General features: G+C 45.1%; 1 protein-coding gene across 7 annotated transcripts in view; it reads left to right on the top strand.

The window, feature by feature from the left end:
- ARHGEF3 (Rho guanine nucleotide exchange factor 3) overlaps positions 1–20,465 on the top strand; it is a 63,161-nt gene that overhangs the window by 27,686 nt on the left and 15,010 nt on the right. For 6 of the 7 annotated variants that reach the window (XM_078610512.1, XM_078610513.1, XM_078610514.1 and 3 more), the window contains 5 exons: positions 9,236–9,406; positions 15,265–15,327; positions 16,993–17,089; positions 18,174–18,250; positions 19,039–19,296. In XM_078610512.1, the coding sequence (XP_078466638.1) occupies positions 9,236–9,406; positions 15,265–15,327; positions 16,993–17,089; positions 18,174–18,250; positions 19,039–19,296 (666 nt within the window). Of the gene's footprint in view, positions 1–6,790; positions 6,938–9,235; positions 9,407–15,264; positions 15,328–16,992; positions 17,090–18,173; positions 18,251–19,038; positions 19,297–20,465 lie in introns of those variants that run through there. The other variant, XM_078610519.1, reaches the window with a different exon arrangement.

Raw genomic sequence — 20,465 nt, forward strand, 5'->3', positions numbered from 1 at the left:
CGCTCTAGTTAGTGGGCTGGCAGCCCGGGCTACTTCTTGCCCCTGTTCCCTATGATTCCCATGAGGATGGCAAGGAAGGGGGCATCCAGGGTGCTGATCACGCCCAATTTGTTCCAGAGGTGATGTTTCTTGGACCTCCTGGGGTGCGTACAGTAAGCTTAACCAAATTGGTCTTGAGGTTCTTGAAGCAGAAGCAGCCCCCACTGTACTTGGGCGATGCCCCCTAAAATCTGCACATGTAAAGATGGGTTTTCTCTTGGCCATCAACTGAGCAAGGAAGTTGAGTTAGCTGCAGGTTCTGGTGGCGGCCTATGGCCTCACCTTGTTTTTGTGGCTGAGGTGCTTTCAGATTTACACATGAACCAGGAAATCGTGCTCCTGTCCTTCTGCCCATGTACCTTTCGTTCCCCTGAAGAGTTCAGGCTTTATAAATTATAACCAGTGAGGGCCTTGGCTCTTTACCTGGACAGGCCCAAGGCCTGGAGTAAGTCAGAGCAGCGTTTTGTCCTTTGTGGTCAAGAAAAACGTGGTAGCCATTGTCACATCAGAGGATGGCCTCATGGGTTCGTGAGTGTATATCGGAAGCTTTTTAAGCCAAAGGGGCCAGATGCATAGGTAGTCACCGACTCGCTCGGCATCCCTCCCACCATCCACTCAAATGTTTTGTTGGTGATTGGGTCAGTTATTTGCGTTGCATTAACCCTGTTCATTACCATGTGCCTTGATTAGTCTTGTCACTGCTAAAATGGCATCAGAGAGGTCATGTGGTGCGAGGGCCTCCCGTGTGGGGGGAGGGTCGGAGTTTATCCATCCATACGAAACAAATAATTATCAAATTATAAGTTTGAGTGCCTGGCACAGAGATTAATTTCATTTGTATCTGAGCCAGAGCTTGTCGGTGACCACCTATGAAAACCAGGTTCTACATAATTACTAAAACCCAGTTTTATTTTTTTGTGTTGCATATTACTTTAGATCTCACCGGTCGCCGTTGTTTGCATTCACGTGTGGAGAGTAATTGTACTGGTTGCAGCGACAGCTTTGTTAAACATTTTTGCAATCTGTTCCTCCATCTGGTCAAATTTGCTCAGGCATGAGAGATCGAGAAAGACTGTTCATGGTCAGGGCTTAACGGATGCATTGCGATGTTATCAGTTTTACTCTCCACCGCTTCATTGGTTTAAAAATAAGCCCCTGTGTGACAAACATGTTTGCGTATTATTGGCCAGCATGAGCCCTCTGTAAATCCATGTAATACGGTGAAATCGAAATTAACCATAAAACCAACAACTCATTGTGGGAAATGACAAGATAATTGATAAATGTGAGTTGTTGTTGCCGATTGGTTAAGTTTGCATGCTTGTTTTTTTAACGTACATCATATGCATCATGTGAGCCTATTCTCACAGCAGCATTGCATAGTCAGTGACCATTGGGTATGTAAATTACTGCTCTAAATTAAATTTCACAGGTTGCTTTTAAAACGACGAGACATGAATAACAACTGAATTCACAAAGATAACGTTTTGTTATTAATGAAATTAATCTTAGGGCATACAGCACAGCCGAGGATGTTTTTCATGCAATTTTTTTTCCCCTTTAACAACTACAGACAGTGCCTAGGGCAAGCTAAATACTGTTATGCAACCTGTATGGTATTCATCAGTCATCATGAATACAAACTGTTTAATAAGGCCAGCAGCACGGCAATCACAAGACACTGCCCGATATGGAAATATAGCAGTACAATGCGTGCTGTGTGTTAGTTATATGTGTTTGAGCTGAAGCTGTTATAAAGAGAAAAAACATTCTCTGAATTTAATGGAACATATGTTTGTGATGGTAACTTTTCTTCAAACAAGTGTTGAAAAAAGATATCTTGATTTTTAAAAAGCCATATAATCGATCCGTAAAATTGTGCTCATTGAGAGATCAGTATGAGTGCTGAACTTATATATGGCTGTTTACCTTGAGAAATGTATAACATTTTAAATGCCAAGATATAGCCTTTAAAATTCCTGATTGGTTATGTTAACCCACTGGTGTCGGTTCAATGATTGTAGATGCAGGGGTCCTATGAACATTAAACATTCATTTGGTTTAGGGACATTAACTTTAGGGGTATCTATGAAAGCCCCATCTGTCTGCTGACCTTGTTAACACCTGTATGGTATCACTGACTTGAACAATTCTACAAATCTCGTTGAGCCAGTTCTGAAATGACTGTGTCAGAGGGTATATTTTACAGGTCTTTTGTCAAACCATTCCGGGATCAAGGCCTCCCCCCCTCACCCCCCAGACACTATGTTGGTCATGGACAGGGGTCGGCAACCAAAATAACAAGAAGGGCCATTTAAAAAATACAATATTTCAAGAGCCACAAACTCGTGTAAATAATGTCACGAAGCAGCCCTTTAAAGAGCCGTGTGAGGCTCCAGAGCCGCGGTTTGCCGACCCCTGGTCACGGGGGTTGTTTGACCATATTTCACCATACTGGCCTTTGCAGGTTGGTGCAAGGGGGAGGGGACGGGATGAATGACCGGTTTCGATGTCACACACCATTGAAGTTAGCCGTGGCCAGCAATTGAACTCGGGTGGACGGATTCATAGCGCAGTGCGCTAACCACTGCACCACCACTCCACCCCAGGGAGTACATAGCCCATAAATTTCATATCAAGAGGTAGCAAATAATCTTAAGGGGATATACATCTTAATAGCCATTGTTATAATTATCTCTACATGGAGGCTGCAAGTGAAAGGGTTGATTAAAGAAACACCTAACCCAAATAATCTTGTAAATACTTACCTAGGCTGTGTGTTTTGGGCAGTCCGACATGAGTTTGAAGCTTCGTGAAAAATGAAAACTCCTTTAATAGTACAGTGAAGCACTCTATAGTCAAATCGTTTGATGTCACTCCTATGCATTTTTAATAAAGCTACAACAATGCAGCGATGTCTCGTCAAGGATCATAAGCTATCAAGCAAATTCTCGCAGCGTTTTTTGGCTTGCCATCGAACAGAGACGGTCACTGCATCGCGTGCTTTCAGATGCACTTTTGCGGTCGTCTGGAATGCTCTTCCGATATGAGGAAGCCACTGGAGCTATGCACTTTTAAATATAAATTGAAAACTAATTTCTTTAGAACTGCTTTTTGTGTTTAGTTTGTCCTTCCCCCCCCCCCCCCCGTACCTCTGATTAGCACGGTTGCCTACATACGGTGCGAAATAAGTTCATTATACATACATGCCATGAGATTGATATTAATGGAACACCTAACCTTAATTTAAAATGATTTTTTCTAATTCATGAAACTTCTTATTTGTATCCAATAACCAAATATACACAGCCTAGGTATGTATGAAAAAAAACAAGATTACTAAGTTAAAATCCAGTGAAAAACCAGTCAAAGTGGGGGCCCTTTATTTATTGTGCTACACTGATTTGTCATTTACTCTTGTTCGCTTCTCTAAAGGCTATGACTGAGCTCGTACACCGTTAAAGTATTTTCTTGTAGGCTCACGCAGCATCCAGTAAGGTCGAGGGAAATCTTTACCAGGTTGTTTTACAGTGGAAGGGCGTTGTTATACAGGGGTTGGGTAGACGTGCAGGTGGGCGTGTAGGCGCTGCAATGATTTTGGGGTGCGGCCGGGAGACCCGAGCCCATCCCTCCTCCCAGGGCGCGTATGGGCACGCTCACGCTGGAACGTACTGGGCTCTGAGCCACCACTGATTGCAGTGAGTGGTGGCGACAAGCCGGGTGGAAGCCCAGAAACCTGTTGGAAGCAAGGCAGAGTGTATCACACCACGTTTTTTGATAGGATTCCCCATGGTGATTAAGTGTTATACGCCATTATTTTAGTGCAAGGCTATCACAAAGGTGCTACGTTTCACACATGACTTGTCGGTGGTAGTTTCCTCGTCGGGGCGATGGTGCTACGTGGCCAAATTTTTCAAATTTGGACCATGACACCAGCACATGACACGGGCGCACAATTAGTGGTAAATATACTTGCAATATTTACCAGGGCGCCTTGGTGGACTCGAACCGCAAACCTTTGCAACAAGCGGCAAGCGCGGTACCGCTGGGCTCATGTCGCCATTATTTACAGATGTTAAAAGATTTACGGATTTCTTAATAAACATGTATTATTACAATCACTATATGTTTATAAAATCATCCTAGTAATGAGTAATTGGCTGATTCACACACTCTTATTGTTTTGCCCCGAGAGGGATTTTGGTTGTGAAGCCCCCCCCTCCCCACCGCTGCCCCCTATGCCCCGCCCACCACTACCCACTCGTGCCGTCTCAGTCAAATCAAGTTGCTTTAGTCCACAGTTGTCAAGTGTCACGGAAATAAAAGAACAAAACAAAGGAGACGCTGCCCTTTTTTAAAATCACAAGTGCAAGCCAATGGCTGTAGGAAAGGGCAGAGGGCAAATAGGAGGGGTGGGGTCTCAAAAGAAAAGGGGCAGGGCTTTAAGATAAAAAGGGTGCAGGGTCCGAGTGGGATGGTGTGGGACTACAAAGGAAGGGGTGGAGCCTGAAAAGGAGGGGGGGCAGGGCCTAAACAGGAAAGGGTGTGGCCTAAACAGGAAGGGGCGGGGCCTGAACAGGAGGGGGTGGGGCCTGCACAGGAAAGTGTGGGGCCTAAAGAGGAGGTGGGGCATGGCCTTAAGAGGAGGGAAACGGGGAAAAAATACTCAAATCTGCATATAGAGGAGCACTTCAACAATGATCTTCCCTTTTGATGTAAGGAAATTAAAGCGTGGAATCAATAAGTGCTGCAGGCAGCAAAAAAGCTAATGTGGCCGACTTGTCTATATACGGCAGATGCATGCCCACCATACAATCTATATTCACCAGGGGATAAGCACATCAATTCGAGGTAGGATTTTCACATTACAATGAATCATTGAGGAGAGAATTGTTACCTCTGCACAGTTTTTTGTATTGCAGCGGCCTTTTTAAGTATCTGAAATGTGTTGAAAAAAACCAGTTCGAACTTGTAACTGATCAAATCTTTTCTAGTTTTTTTTTAACCTTTCCACATGATGGAAACAGGAACACTGTTTACAAGTTTTGAAGATTTTAAGAAATCCTGTAAACCCTTAGCAAACACTACTCTCGTATTTATTTTGGGGGGGGGGGGGTGTGGGGAGGTGATTTTTATTTTTAAGTAAATATAACCTAAAGCAAGACCATAGAAGCAATCTGGTATGTTTGGTGACTGCTGATAGAGCAGCATTTATAGAGAATATTCTAACTGATCCTATCTTAATAAAGGTATCACACTACTGCAAACCCACTGCTTGAATGACTGGGGAAGTGTTCCAAATCCATTAGTTCTCACGAAAGGGCACCTGTAAATTGGATATACAGACCTTCATGACCACGGTTGGCTACTACGTACCGTGCGAAAGAAATTCAACGTACATGTAGAAGCCCGAGACAATGAAGTGCTGTGTGCATGTTATTCTGTCAACAAATTGCTTCTTTGTCACATAGCTAGTACATGTGTCCTGTGCACGCAGGGCATTTTGGGCTTTGTCAAACACATTATATTGTCCATTACACATTGAATATTCTGTGTCATTAGTGCGGGCATTTGTGCGAGCTGAGTGTTGTTGAGTCAGACCTGACAATTTGCTTTTGGCAGTGAGGCCACGTGCTGTTCAAGAGCAAAGCTACAGTTGTGGGTTACTTAGTCAACGGCACCACACAGTCTTAATGGGGCCAACAGTGCATATCTACTGAATCTAAACTGCTTCCAAAAACACTGCTACACAGTCCAGGCAGCCTTATGCTGATTATTTATTTCAGTGAGTGCCCAAATTAGTCGTATGAAATCCTATTGCTTTAAAAATATATATATTTTGTCACAGGAAAATTGCAGCCACTCACTCTTTCGGGGACATTGAGCAATTTTCAAAACCTGGCTTTTGTGTATGATACAGGCACACACTGGATTATTCATGTCAATTAAGTCACAAGGTCTTTAACGTAATTTTTTGCTTCTTAGGTAATTACACGTAGAATTACCAAAATTGTTCCGTCATATTCAACCAATTGACCTGGACTTTACCATTGGAGAACACTCTGGATAGACCACCGGCTCACCTTGCCACTGAAGTTCGAAATTAATTTTGTAATTACGTGTGAAAGCATTATCTGAAATGGCCAATGTCACAATTTCTAATAAAAAATAATGAGCGTGCTAATATTAAAGGATGAAAGTTTTACACGCCTGATGAGGTGATAGTGACTAAAACGAAGCTACATTTATTTATTTTACCAGGTAAGGCCCACTGAGCTATTTAGCTCTTTTTCAGAAGCGACCTGGCCACAAATTATAGCTCGGCGAAGTGGCTTATCGCGTGGAAATATAAAGCAGCCAAATGCTCAAAACGCACGTGTCACTGCCTGTCGCGGTGGCTACTACTGATTTTACACAAAGAAAATGTATGGATCCTGGTCCGGTATTTCACCATGTATGGCACTCCCACATTTTGACAGCGTTTCTTGTTCCCGGACAAAGAAGTGGAGGAGGGGCGGGGGGGAAATGAAAAGCCAAAGGGGGAGAAAAAAATTGCTCATGTAACTGATAGGAGCCATTAAGGAGTGACTGCAGAGAGAGAACCCGCTTGCCTCGCTGTTTGTGAGAAATGGGGAGGTGCTGAAGTTGCTGAGGGTGCTACCATAAGCTGGGCACACTGGGGGGTGGGGGGGGGGTGAACTGGGCCATCTCATCCATTCCCACCCCACTGCAGCACAGCCCCTGTGGGGGACTGTCTGTGCTGTCACATTAAGTTATGTCACTTGTATGGACGAGGTAGAACCTGGTCTCGCTTAGAGGAGAGGGGACAGTGCCTTGTTGCCGTGTGTTGTGCGGAGGTGAAACACCATGATAGTCGCCTTCAGCAGCCATGGCTTCGGTAAGCCTCCTCCTCCCTCCTTCTCTGCCGCCGTAAGTTTCTCTTGCAGAGTTTTAAAAGAAAATGTTTGTCTGATCACTTTTGTGGAAATAGACAGCGAGCGGATCGATTTTTCCGGAGGATTTTTTTTCCCTTTGGACAAATGTTTTCTGTCGTGTGATCCATTTGCTGTTCAACTCTTGTCCTTATTGTTGGCGGTTGGACTGCCTCAATACAGTAACTCTTCCTCTGCTCTGAAACCAAATGACGAACAGTTGTGGTGGTGGATATTATTACTTTTTATTTACTGTATTTTGTGGGCATGTGTCTGCTGTATGAAAAAAATGCCCGACTTTCGATGACCGATGGCAAACTTGCCAACGTTGGCCGATCGTGTCGTATTGACGACGAAGTTGCCTTAGCCATCGGCACAGAGGTTTCGTTGCTGAGCAGCTCGCCGCGAGAGAGCTTGTGTGTACATCGCCGTGGATCACACGCGCAGGGGCGCACAGTGAGGAGGGGACCCGCTCGCACAAAGGCCGCCCGTGTCCTCTTCGTTGCTTTCTTTATCTATCGTAATTAAGTGGGGGGGAAATGTCAGATATTGCGTGTGCAGCGTCAGTCCACGTCTGTGGCAGCGAGTGCGGCGCTCCGAGCCGAGCGCGACGTAACTCCAGCAGCGGCTTCCCGCTGACCGTGGTGCAGGCGGCGTCACTCGGCAAGCCCCGCGCACGTTCAATTTTTCCCCCTCCCACTGTGCACGTGTCCTCCGCACCGGCGGTGTGCGTGGCCTGTGGCCAGGTTACCCCCTTTTGTAGATAGGACGCACAATGCTTAGAGGCCTGTGCCAGCCAAAACCTCAAGCCTGCCCACACTGATGAGCTCATGAATGGAACAAGATCCTCATGAATCTCATGAGGGCCCTCGTCACTGACAGCCAAAGCAGTCAGCTGCATAAAAGCCCCAAGGGGATTTGGGGACTGAAGGGTTTAGACCCTCAGGCATGAGTGAGGAGCTCAAAATACCCTCTAGGCTTAGAACCCAGATTGTCCTTGATTCTGGGCTTCCACCATAAATTGCAAATTCAGCCACTGTTTTGTTTATTTAAGTATGCCTATTTAATACTGCCAATGTGTGTAGTCCGCAGCTTGATATAGAAGTTTCAGACTGGACATTAAAAAAGGTGGATGTGTCTATAGATGTGTGTTTGTGTGCGTGGAGCGCTAGTGCTGTCATTTTCATGATGCATTATGATGCGACTGCATTTGCTTTTCGACCATGTATAACAAATGACATGTGATATCTGCACTTGGCCTGGGGTTCTTTTAGTTTAACTTAGCCATAAATAAGAACCTGCTGCAGTGTGTACAAACAGCAGCGGTTGGGGCCCACAACACCCCCATGTTGTGCTATGTCAGCCTTAGCATGTGCTCACGAACATTTCGTAGTATAGTAGAAACCCCTCTTAACGACGGTAATTGGTTCCACGAAACCGGTCGTTAAGTGATTTGGTTGTTATTTAGTATAGGAAATACACGTTAAAGGCTTAAATTGTTCCGATAGCATCGAAAGTTACCGTTTTTCACCCAAAAAACGCAGTTAGAATATTTAAACAATGGATATTAATACATAAAGATACTAACAACATTATAAACACACAATATTAAAAGAAACATGCTTAATCAATGCCTTAATTAACCTACAACAGCCCGTTAATAGGGGAATGGTTAGTAAGCGAACACATTGGGCTCTGTAGAGGCCCGTCGTTAACAGGGCTTCTACTGTTTTTGCTCACTCACATCCCTTCTCCATACAGTCCACAGTGCTCAACGGAATATCTGTGTAATCTTAATTTTTAGAACTTTCGTGACTGCAGGAATTATTATTTGGTTCTTTCGGTTAAGTCACGTCTAAAGATAAAATAATAAATTAAATTAAATAATAGAATACGACGTTTCGATTGCAACACAAGCAATCATCATCAGGTATAATGAAATAGCGACATAAAATCTAACCAGAAAACTATAGACAGACATATTAGCAGACAGATATCACCAAGATACAGCGGGAGCAACACAGGTAACTGAGAGGGGTGATCGTCTCTGTGGGGTGGCCTTAAATAGACAGAGGGGAGGGCGGAGGCAGAGAGAGGGAGGGGGGTTAGAGAAAAAATTAGCATATCAATGAGTGGTCAACAGACGTGGTGCTGCACGGCAAGTAAGCCTGAAAATCAGGAGGACACACTAAAATTAAATAACCTAGTAAAATATCGAAATGTAATGTAAAGGAATATCTGTGTGTGTGTGCGTGTGCGAGCAGCGGTCCATCAGCTTCCGTAGCGAGAACCAGGCGCCTACTTGCTCGGTACGGCCGTACAGCAAGCACGTGGCCCCCACACCGCCGAAACGACGCAACAGCCGCCTGTGGAGCGAGACGTACGATGCTGGCGCGCACGAGGCATTCTCGCGCAGCGAGATCAAGCGGCAGGAGGTGAGAATTCAAGCGTGTGCTCACTGCTTGGGCACGTCCGATGTCACGGGGGGGTGGGGGGTGGACGCGAGGGACTTCTGTGAAATAACGTGCGGCAGTTTGTACGGGATGGCCGCGGTGTGACACAGCATCACTCGTTGTTGGAACGAATGAATTGCACGATTGGCTTATGTAGTTCGCTGAGAAGGCATATACATAAAGTGGCTGAGGCAGCTGATGTGTCTGAGCACGGAGCGAGCACTGCAGAGATAGTCACTATAGTTAAAACGAATTGTAACTATAGTTAAACCGAATTCTCAAGTGTATTGAGTTGATGGGCTCATCGTGGTCACCAATAACTCTACAAAGAAGCCATCTTAAAATTGTATTTTTACATGTAATTCATTTGGTGTATTGCTAGTTCTGAGGACTAAAAATGCATCCGTGTTACTGGCACCTAATAAACATTTTTAGCACGGCATGTCGGAAAGTGCATCACTCTCGCGGAGTGATAGGTGAAATGTGCGTACCTTTGCAACCAAACAGATGGTGCATTTGTGTCACAGAAGAGCCACCGTGCAGCACAACATACACAGGCATTATCCCGCGCAGTTTTAGCCCACACACATCTGCGGCATTGCAGGTGAAAAATATTTTTTGTTGACTGGTGACTGCACTGAGGCAGAGGCCCATATGCGTGGGAGGCATCCGATTAGATTCATTCAGTTCATTTGGTGTCCGCGAGCTGAGAATTATTTTTCGGCCGCATGACGATCATTGCATTTCTGAAGAGCTATAACCCAACAACTGAGTTTTTTTACCAGTGTTTTTTATAATGAAAGTTGGCACGTAAACGCGTAACTTGTTATTTTCCAGAGATAAAATTGCATATGGAGTGGTTTACTTGGGCTGTCGCTTATCCGCATAATGGTTCCAACAAAATAGCAGAGTTGCTTCCACTAAACAATGAGGGCTATGCATAAGCACTTTACAGTGATCCCGCTGTTGTTAACGAAACCCACTGTATAGGACATGTCGGGAAACTTGCAGGCTCGTTTATGCATCCGTCAATTAAACAACAGCATTTAGTCGTGACTGATTATATTAATTATCTATGTTTTTATCTCCGTATTGTACAATGGTATAAATATTAATAAGATTCAACCCGACATTTACACTGGACAACATCATTCAGGGATCCAGGGGCATTTGGACTAGCTTTAAATGAGCAATTCCCAAATTCCAGTCCTGTTATTTTTGTTCCAGTCTACTTTTTACTTCAATCTTAATTTGGCGAGTACTGGAGTTTTTCGTTTGCCCCACTCTGCAATGCAGAGGGCTGTTCACTTGCTTTTAACCCTGTTATTTTAGTTTTTTGTATTGTCTTCCCTTTCTTTTAATGTACTACGGGGGTGAATTTGCATGGGGGCGGGGGGGTTGAACTGCTGGCACATGAATAAAAGACAGCTGGCCAAATGAATGAATAGATAAATGAGAATCAAGGCCATGAGCGGTGAGCAACTTGATCCACAACCATCACCGAGCTCTGTTGCCACTGGTTGCCCGGGACACGCTTTTAGGTGTACAGAGGTCAAGGAATGCAGGGAGGCAAGTTCTGCTGTTTTACTGGAGGGGAACGGACAGAGGAGGGGGGGTGGGTGAGCATTTGGAAAGGGCGGGGGGCTTTTAGCTTTTTTTCATATTCCATTCCTTTTTTTAAGCTTTGCTTTTTTATTTTAATGCACAACACTCAACTGAGTGAAGCCCATTTACATATTTTTCATCTTTTCCCAGCATCTGCCACGAAGCGCACCTGCAATAATAAGCAAGCCAAATTTTCCCCAAAAATAATATCGAAAGTGATGAAAAAAACCGCCGTGATGTAGCATGTGTGTGATCGCGATGGATGCATACAATTTTGCGGACAACGGTGTAATATAACATTGTTCAGGTGATATCTCTGCCGGACGAATGCTCAAGACAAACATTTTGCGTCACAAATATGGTTCCATTATATGTCTACAGTCTTTGAAATTTATCACGTATTTTGTTTGTTGCGGTTGCACCCGACTTAAGAGCCGCATGGCTCACAGGGCTATACCAAATAATGAAACTCTGACCTCTTAAAATCACATTTTTTGTATTCTCTCCCTTTTGTTCTTCGTTTCATGCAAACCTCTTTTTTCCCCAACTTGATTTTGCTAAATAAATTACAGATCATTCTCCATTGTGACTTTGTATTTGACGAAATGTAGCTCTAATCGTTGCGTGTGTGTGGTTTTTGTTGTTGTTGTTAGCTTTGCTACGCATGGCAGGCCCCTCAGATCTGCTTTGAAACTGACCCGCAAGCCTCTCTCGTCTCCGTTCTTTGTGCCGGATTAGGCACGCGAGCAGTCGTGTTGAGAAGGGTGTGTGTGGTTATGCGCCACTGCAGAGCTGCCCAAAGCGCGTCGCACAAACCTTGCCCACGCATTGACGGACGACAGCGTGAGGACGTTCTTTGCTACACAGAGAGGGACGGAGTACATCATAGCAATGTTGTAATTTCTGTTTGCGATAAGATTTCTCGTAACTCCCTGAGCATATGAGAGTTACGACATGGGCCTTTGCTTCCATTTGCAAGAAATCTTAAGAGTGGTCAGGACCACTCATCCACGTCTATTGTAACTGAGAATAATTAACAGCATAACGTAATGAAAAAACGAATTAATAAAAAATAAATTGCGTTGCTATCAGTGTTTTTAACATCACTAGTATAAACAATAATAGAGTTATCATTGATAATATTAATAACGACATACTTTCCTCAGCCACAACACATGGAGTGATGACATCATGACGGCCTAGTTGGATGGGTGCTTATTTATGTCCTCCTGGCAAGCGATTGGCTGGTGTCGTGGGAGTTGTGACGTTCTCCTGAGCAACAGCTCTTACATGGGAGCTAAGATGTCACGTTGACTTACTATTCGTTTTCAGTCATGGCATTTATGATCATGCTCTTAAGCATAGCCTTCCAGATTCACAATACATCTTGAGAGCATTCTTCTGCTCTCAAGTCCCCCAGGTGTCTTCGTTAATAGCCGACTGGAAAACCGCAATGCACCGTGACTTCTGAACACTTTTCTTATTGTGCCATGTAGTCTATAATCAGGGTTTTTTTTTGGTTAGATCGCGTAAATATAAATGTGTCTTTAACCCGCCACCACCTGACACAACCAATTAGTAAGGTTTGTAGCGTAAACATCACGTGCCAATTGGTTACTACTTCAGCACACCGGTGTGTTCACGAGTAACCCACAACATTTACAATTTGAGTACGACGTTTCGCTGGTGATTACAACCAGCCTTATCAGGCCATTTTCCAGAACCGTGCCATGCAGCTCCCGACTTGAGCAAGACCTCCCTCGTGATTTGGACACTGCAGGCTGTGCCAGGTGCATTGCCTGTTGCATGTGCACATCTGCTCAGGTGCTGCTGCTAAGGAGGCACCACAGTCAGTTGGCAAGGTCGCGTGTGGGGTGGGGTGAAGCGTGGGTAGTCTCCCACGTCTTCCAAGGCGTCTGGCCAGTGTGGGTGGGCCAGGCCCTCCAGAGGGACTCTCTGACGCTCCCTGGAGTGGAGGTGCTTGCTGTCGGCAGTGGCGTGAACAATTGTTGGGCTGCACCTTCATTCACCGTGACCTTTTTTTATTTCGTCTGCAAGCCTTCAGGGTATATGTTGGTAGATTGTAGTGCAATGTGTGTTGTCCTTCCCGCCGCGCCTCCGATTATCACGGTTGGCTACGTACGGTGCGAAAGAAGTTAAACGTACAACATTCCGTATAATAAAATCCATACTTGTGCTCACGGTGCACGAATTGAATTGCGTGCGTAAGAGTAGATTTTTCGATTAGCGCACATTTCTCCTCTAGGTTACAGTGAAAAAACAAGACAGAATTAACGAGGCCGAAAGACTGTTGCGACGAGGTGGTGCAGATGTGCCAGAAACATTTCATTGTTGACTTTCAAGGGCACATGCAACAGAGGAGCGCAATTGCTTGCACTTGCCGCCTCGGGTCGGCGACCACGTGGGCAGGCGGGCAGGGCAAGCACAGTGCAAACACGGTCGTGTGCGTGACTGCGAGGCCGGCTTGCTCGGCAAACACTCCAGCAGCGAGATTGCGGGGCGCGCCCACACTCAAGCCTGTGCACGCACGGGGAGCGTGAGCACGCACTCATTCCCGCACTCGTGGGGCAGGCGCGTGGGAAGGAGCAACTCGTTAATGTGGACGGCGTGCTCTCCCGCACCGATACGGCGCTCTCTCGTGCGCTCTCTAATGAGATTTTATCTTCTGCTCTAATAATGTTATTAAGACCCATTAGTGCCCCGCGCAGTTCTCATTGCATTTCGCTGAGTGCATGTTTAAGGCGGAGTTAATATAGGGGATGGCCCACTCAAAATAACTTCTTTTGTGACACATACATACACGTAAAGATGAAAACGTCAGTACGTGTGCATGCACACCGGCGCGCAAAAGCCAACTAGCAAACGCTTATTGTGAGCGGGCAGCTGTACAGCGGGAAAGGTCGCTGCTTCTGTTGCACTTAATTAAAACCTGGCCTCTGGAAGGCCACACAAGCAATTGCAGCATTAAAATTACATTTAGTTGTTTTTCTGTGAAAATGGAAACTTTTTCTGGGTGCGCTGCAGACAGCATTTAGTCTCCTCAAAACTAATTGTCTTGGGTTTTTCACTGTAATTACTTAATTGCTATTGCATTGATTACATTATTAGTGTCGGATTTTAATCTGTAATTGATTTAGTTACACGATCCGTCGCCAAGAGATCGGGTATTTTATCTGCTTCCATTTGTCACATGTACGGACAAAATGTCATTAACTTTAATTGCACGTAAAGGCATATCAGCTTTGTCAAAACACTGACTTAAATGATGTATTTCACTTCAGTTCTTGGAGAATTAAGATTCTTATAGGCCGAAAGACGTGACTTTACCGAAAAAACCTAAGAATATGAATCCTTGCAGTCACGAAAGCTTCAAATCTAGAATTAAGATTCTGCTCGACAATATTTTTTTTGTCTATTTCCCAATTCTATTGTGATTGTACTCTCATAAATCATTTCATTCGATGACATGATCCCAATATGAGCAGCGCTCAGAATTCAAACCCAGGATCTCATCAGTGCCAGCTCATTACTCGAAGCCGTAGTACATGGCTGCACAACTACATTGTTTGTTTCCACGGCCATGAAGGCCAATACGTTCTCATCGTTGTGGCATTTGAGCGCCCTCTTTGCCCATTGTGTTTTTCCATATTGTGCTCCGATCGTGCATGCACCGCGCACCCTTAACAAGCCCGCGAGTAAACACGTCGTGCTGCGGATTATTCCACATCCGTGATGACAGCCGCTTTCCGTTCGTGTTTGACCTCTACAGGGGTTTGCTTGCTTCGCTCATACGGAGGAATACAGGAGACGAGACAGAACATTTGTAATCTCCACTTGGCCTGCTGTTCCTTGATGTGTACGAAGTTGGGTTGGAGAGAATTATTTACGTGATGGAACGCTTTTGAATAGTTTTTATGATGTATGCATGCATGTTGAACTTTTGCATCTTACGAAGCCAATCCGTGCCACTTGATAATACATGGATTGGGAAGGTACTGTGAAAGGGGGCTGTCATAGAAAACAGATGACGAGAGGTGTGCAAAGAGCAGACGGCTGAGTACCTCTTTGCCTCAAAGCTACGCTTTGACCACAGACCGTTTTATTTATTTCATTTGAAGCTTCTCGCTGCAGTGTGAGTTCATGCTCAAACCAACAAATGTAACGTGTGGAAGCGTTGTGTGCGCGGACCCAAATCGTCCCTTTTGTGTTTGTAGGCCATTTTTGAGCTGGCCCAAGGGGAGCAGGATTTGATTGAAGACCTCAAGCTGGCAAAGAAGGTGAGAGCCACGCAGTGTGCGGACAAAGATAAAGATCCCCCGTATAGCCTTAACATACTGTAGGGTCAAGTGCTGTTTGCAAGCACCTATGAAGGCCGGAACGGTATACGAACCGGTGGGTTGGTGGCCAGCACCACGCCCGACCGCCTTTGTCTCCCCAGTGGCGATGTTTACACACCGCACCAGGTACTCATCTAAGGCTGAGTCGACCTTGGGGAGGCCCAGGACCGGTTCAGATAATCGTCGCTGGTGTTAGCCGTGAGCGGGAATCGAACCCGGGTCGCTGGGTTCATAGCGCAGCGCGCTAACCGCGACACTACCGCTCCCCCCCCCCCCCCTGCTGTTACCCACACACGCACTCGTGCTGTACAGCAGTGCCGGTGGCTCACTTATATCGTCATGGGCCTTCGTCAGGCACTGCTCGTTCGCGCTCAGCGACCTGGCAGAAATCGTCAATGAATTAGCCATTGGTGTAGCATCGATTCGGATGTTGTGCTCACAAAAGGAGTGCTAATCAGCCAATGATGTACTTATTGTTTGAAAATCTCCATAGTTTTTAATTAACCTTGTCAAAACGGATTAATTCTTTCAGCATTGGACTGCTTTGGTTTAATTAATAAGAGGGACTGACAAATGATCAATTTAGAGCACTTGGCCTACGGGTGAAATTACAATATGTGACGCGGTTATTTGATTTCCATTTTGGTAAATTACGGTTAGCACAAAGGAAATATAATCTGTGTTATATGAAACAGCAGTAGACAACCAGACATCCCTATCACATTCCACTTATACTATCTTCATCGCATGTAACATATAACCTTCTCCCTTTACCTCTGACAATTGGACGAATTGTCACAAATTGGGGTCACAATTCGTAATTTTTTTGTCCCGTTTTGGATAGTCTCTCGTGTAATATCTTTATTCTATCTCATTCATTCCTTAGCCAAATATAACAGTTGCGTAGAATGTGCATACATTGTACATATTACATTCTTATACAAGTGGTTCATAAAAATTAATTTGACTCCATCAATAATATTTAACTCACAACCACAGTGTTTTGGTAATAAAGTACACATTCTGCAATGTGTCTTGTCTGCCGATTGATTCAACTCACCGTGGAAGAAGTAGCATTGGCCGACCCAAGTCTTCTGACGTTGCAATCGTCTGTTTTTTTCTGACAATTTTCGTTTAAAGTTGAAAGCGGTTATTCATTAAGTCTATCTGTCCATCTGAACTCTCATGATAGATCATATGAACCGATTGTCGTATAAATGTGTTCCTATTTAACACTTAACTTTTGAAAACTGACCAATTTAATGAAAGTTTCCCAAACTTTGGAGACACAAACCAGAGCAAAAAGGATTATTAGGAAATATGCAAATGTATCTTGCCCTAAAATTAACCCAGTCAATTCCATATTGTATGCAAACATTTCTCACAATGGGAATTATAAATGAGCAAGTTGTCCATGCCTCTTCCTCTTCACCTGCACACCACCGCTTCACCTAAATTAACAGCCCGTGATTGCAGCCAAACACATCGCTTTCTCAGCACAATGTATCAATCGCGTCGTCATCGATGAAAGTGCATTGCGGCTGGTTATCATCGCGTGCGCCCCTTGCGTGAATGATCATGCTTGGCTGCGTTGTGGTTGAACAGGCCTACAGAGACCCCATGCTCAAGCTGTCCATTATGACGGCGGTGGAACTCGCGCAGATATTCGGGGCTCTCGACTCTCTCATCCCACTGCACGAAGGTGGGAGCCGACGGCGTACTCGCCCGCGCGCCTCACCGGGGCATGCGGACGTAGATTAGCACGGTTGGCTACGTACTGCGTGAAAGAAGTTCAACGTATATAATGTATTGTGTACGACATGCTGCCGAGTCCTGCAACGTCGTGACTTAAGTTGCCTTAAAAATCCGACAGGTGATATGTATCTTCTTGGTTCTTTCGGTAAAGTCACGTAGAAGGGAAATAATAAAATAACAAAAATAAAACGTTGTGAGAATTTTATTTTATTATGTTTTATTTTTATTATTTTATTATTTCCCTTCTACGTGACTTTATCGAAAGAACCAAGAAGATGAATCCCTGCAGTCACGAAAGCTTTAAATCGAAAGGTGATAATTAATTATGAAAGCGTAAATGTATTGAAGGTGAAAATGTTGTGATGTAAGTTGACATCAAAGCCTATATAACATCGGTTACAATATAACATCGGTTCAAATAGATTCCCAGCCTAAGAGGCTGTTAACCTACCGGTAGATTTAATTATATGTTGATCTACAATCCTCAGGCATTTGCAGATCCTAGGGTTTCACACTCACATGTTTCATACCGTACACACTCACAGCTCAACCTGCCCTGTAACAGTACCAGCAATTATGAAGCCTTAAGAGAATACGTTGCTCCAAAGGATGCTTAAGAGACTCTCGTTTCAATATCTGAACATAAAGTTCTGAATATTGCTCGGTGTTGATAACATTGCGGGTAATACAGTAATTGTTCTGTGCTTTTGGCAGTGAAATAGACCCTTGTTAGTTAGTTTCCCAAATCTGCCAAACAGCACAGTGTTTGGTTGCTGCATGGTCCCAAGGTGTTTGTAGAGAGATTTTTTAATCAACTATTTAACAAGTCCCACCCTGCTAATGAGACATAGAAAAGTAAAAAAAAAACCGGTTCAACCATTTAACTGCTTAAACATACCATTTACCTGCTTAAACAAAGCCTTTTCTCCAGATGGTGCATTGCCTGATTAACACGAATTTCATTTAATAATGTGGCTCAGATTAAATAACGTTCGTGTTGACGTCTCTGCCTGCGTTCAACTTTCCCACAGACCTGCTCACCGGGCTGCAGAAGGCACGCAAGCCCAACGGTGCCACGGAGCGCGTGGGGCACATCCTGGTGGAGTGGGTGAGGAACTCTCTCACATGCCAATTCGGTGGAAAGCTCAGTGCCACTTGTCACGGTTGCCAAACCTCAGTGCTTTGCTCGAGCAGCAGAAGATGCAGCAGCAGCAGCACCATGAAAGTCACTTTTGTGTGAAGCCATATCCAGCTCGTTACTCTGAGAGGTGTCCTCAGCTTGGCTGGACCATGTCCCTCCACAGGTTCCTCGTAGAGTTGTGGAATTCCTGCACTTGTTGATCTAATAATAGGTTTTTACCCTTTTATCTGGCACCAAAACTGACACCTTTATACAAGGGATCATGTTTACAATAACCACAACACAAGCAGTCAAAATGCAAACAAAAAGAGACAGCTCTGATGATGATATGCACTGTCCTTGATCTGCCTGGTGGCCAGGAGATGGTAATACATGCTTTCCCACCTGATGACGGACGCTTGTGTTGCGCCCAAAACGTCGTGATTTAATTTAGTTGTTTTATTTTATTTTTTACCTACGTGACTTTACCGAAAATATAACCAAAGAGTATGAATCCTTGCAGTCACGAAAGCTTCAAATCTAGAAAACAAAGTGGATTCTCAATGAACGCCTGTTATACACCTCCGATGAAACGTTTAGCTACGTACGGTGCAAAAGAAGTTCATCATACACACACAGACTAGCTTGCTGGACAATACATTGTCCCACACAGTGCACAACTGTAAGAGGTAATCGCGTGTCTTCTCTACCTTATGTCTCTTTCCGTTTGTTCCCCCCCACCCTGCCCAACCGCCCAACCCCCGCCCGGCCTGCAGTTGCCGTGCCTCAACGCGTACACGTGCTACTGCGCAAACCAGGTGGCGGCGAAGGCGCTGCTCGACCAGAAGAAGCAGGACCCGCGCGTGCAGGACTTCCTGCAGCGGTGCCTCGAGTCGCCCTTCAGCCGCAAGCTGGAGCTGTGGAGCTTCCTGGACGTGCCGCGCTCGCGGCTCGTCAAGTACCCGCTGCTGCTGCGCGAGATCCTGCGCCACACGCCCAACGAGCACCCGGACCAGCAGTGCCTGGAGGAAGCGGTGAGCGACCGGCAGCCGCCCGCTGAGCTATATGGCTCTTTTTCAGAAGCGACCTGGCCACAAATGAAAGCTCGACAACGAAGTGGCCTGTCATCACGTGGAAATGTATATCTCTTAAAGGCATGTCTCTCAATGTGGAGGGAAAAACCAGGGACAACATGCAAACTCCAAATATATATAGATACAGCTCGGGGGCTGGGCTTTGCTCCTAAATGTCTCTTCGCTTGTGCTGTGGGGGGTAGCTATGCATTATGTAGGTGGTGTAATTGCACCGAGACCCACATGTCGGAGGGACCCAGGTTCCAGACTTGGAGAGGGTGGGCGGGGTGGGGAAATTGGACAGGTGGCTCCATTTGCTTCTTTCGCCAGGGCCCATGGCAATCGGGCTACACCACTGTTTGTTGTGCCATGGGGAAGGTGGAGTCAAGTGAGCGCCGGGTTGCTAACGTGCTTGTGAGTCGTGCACAGAGTGCATATTGGTCCACAGGGCCCTCAAGGGAAAATAGGGCTCTCGAGATGAGGGGGCGGTGGCATGGTGGGCAGGTAGAGTAAGTTTGCCCTGGGCCTCAGATCTTAGAGCAGAGGTCCTCCACAAAAGGCCAATGGTGCCTCATCTAGAATTCTTCCCTAGACCTCGAAAACCCTTTGGCCCTGATGGAAAGGTCCTTAAAGTTACGAAGAAATTTCACAATTGATTGATAAGATTATTTTTTCCTTCAAAACCAGATGAAAATAGTGAGTGATCAAATTCAACTTTGATCACTTAGGTAGAACTAGTTACGATTACACTGAGATACATAATTATTTCCATTAAACACGGTTATAATGAAAAAAGGAGTTAGTGCATCATCAGTTTAATATGAATTCTTACCGGCAAAATACACGTGTCTATTGTGTATGAGAATCAATTATTTATAATTGTAGTTTATGTTCACATATGTGTTGTTCCACATATATACATTTATATCAGTATATATATTTCGGGCCCAGGACACGCTAGTGGGACTGTCGCTCGGCTGGCCTTTGAACGCCTAGGAATTCCCCAGGAAGAGCTAGAGTCTGTGTATCGTAGTGTAGTGTAGTAGTGTATAGTCGTGTATAGTGTAGTGTACAGGTAGTCCTCTACTTACGATGGAGATGCGTTACGAGGACCCCATGGTAAGTCAAAA

This window comes from Lampetra planeri, chromosome 34 (assembly GCF_965212315.1).
Source record: "Lampetra planeri chromosome 34, kcLamPlan1.2.h2, whole genome shotgun sequence".
NCBI lineage: Eukaryota > Metazoa > Chordata > Hyperoartia > Petromyzontiformes > Petromyzontidae > Lampetra > Lampetra planeri.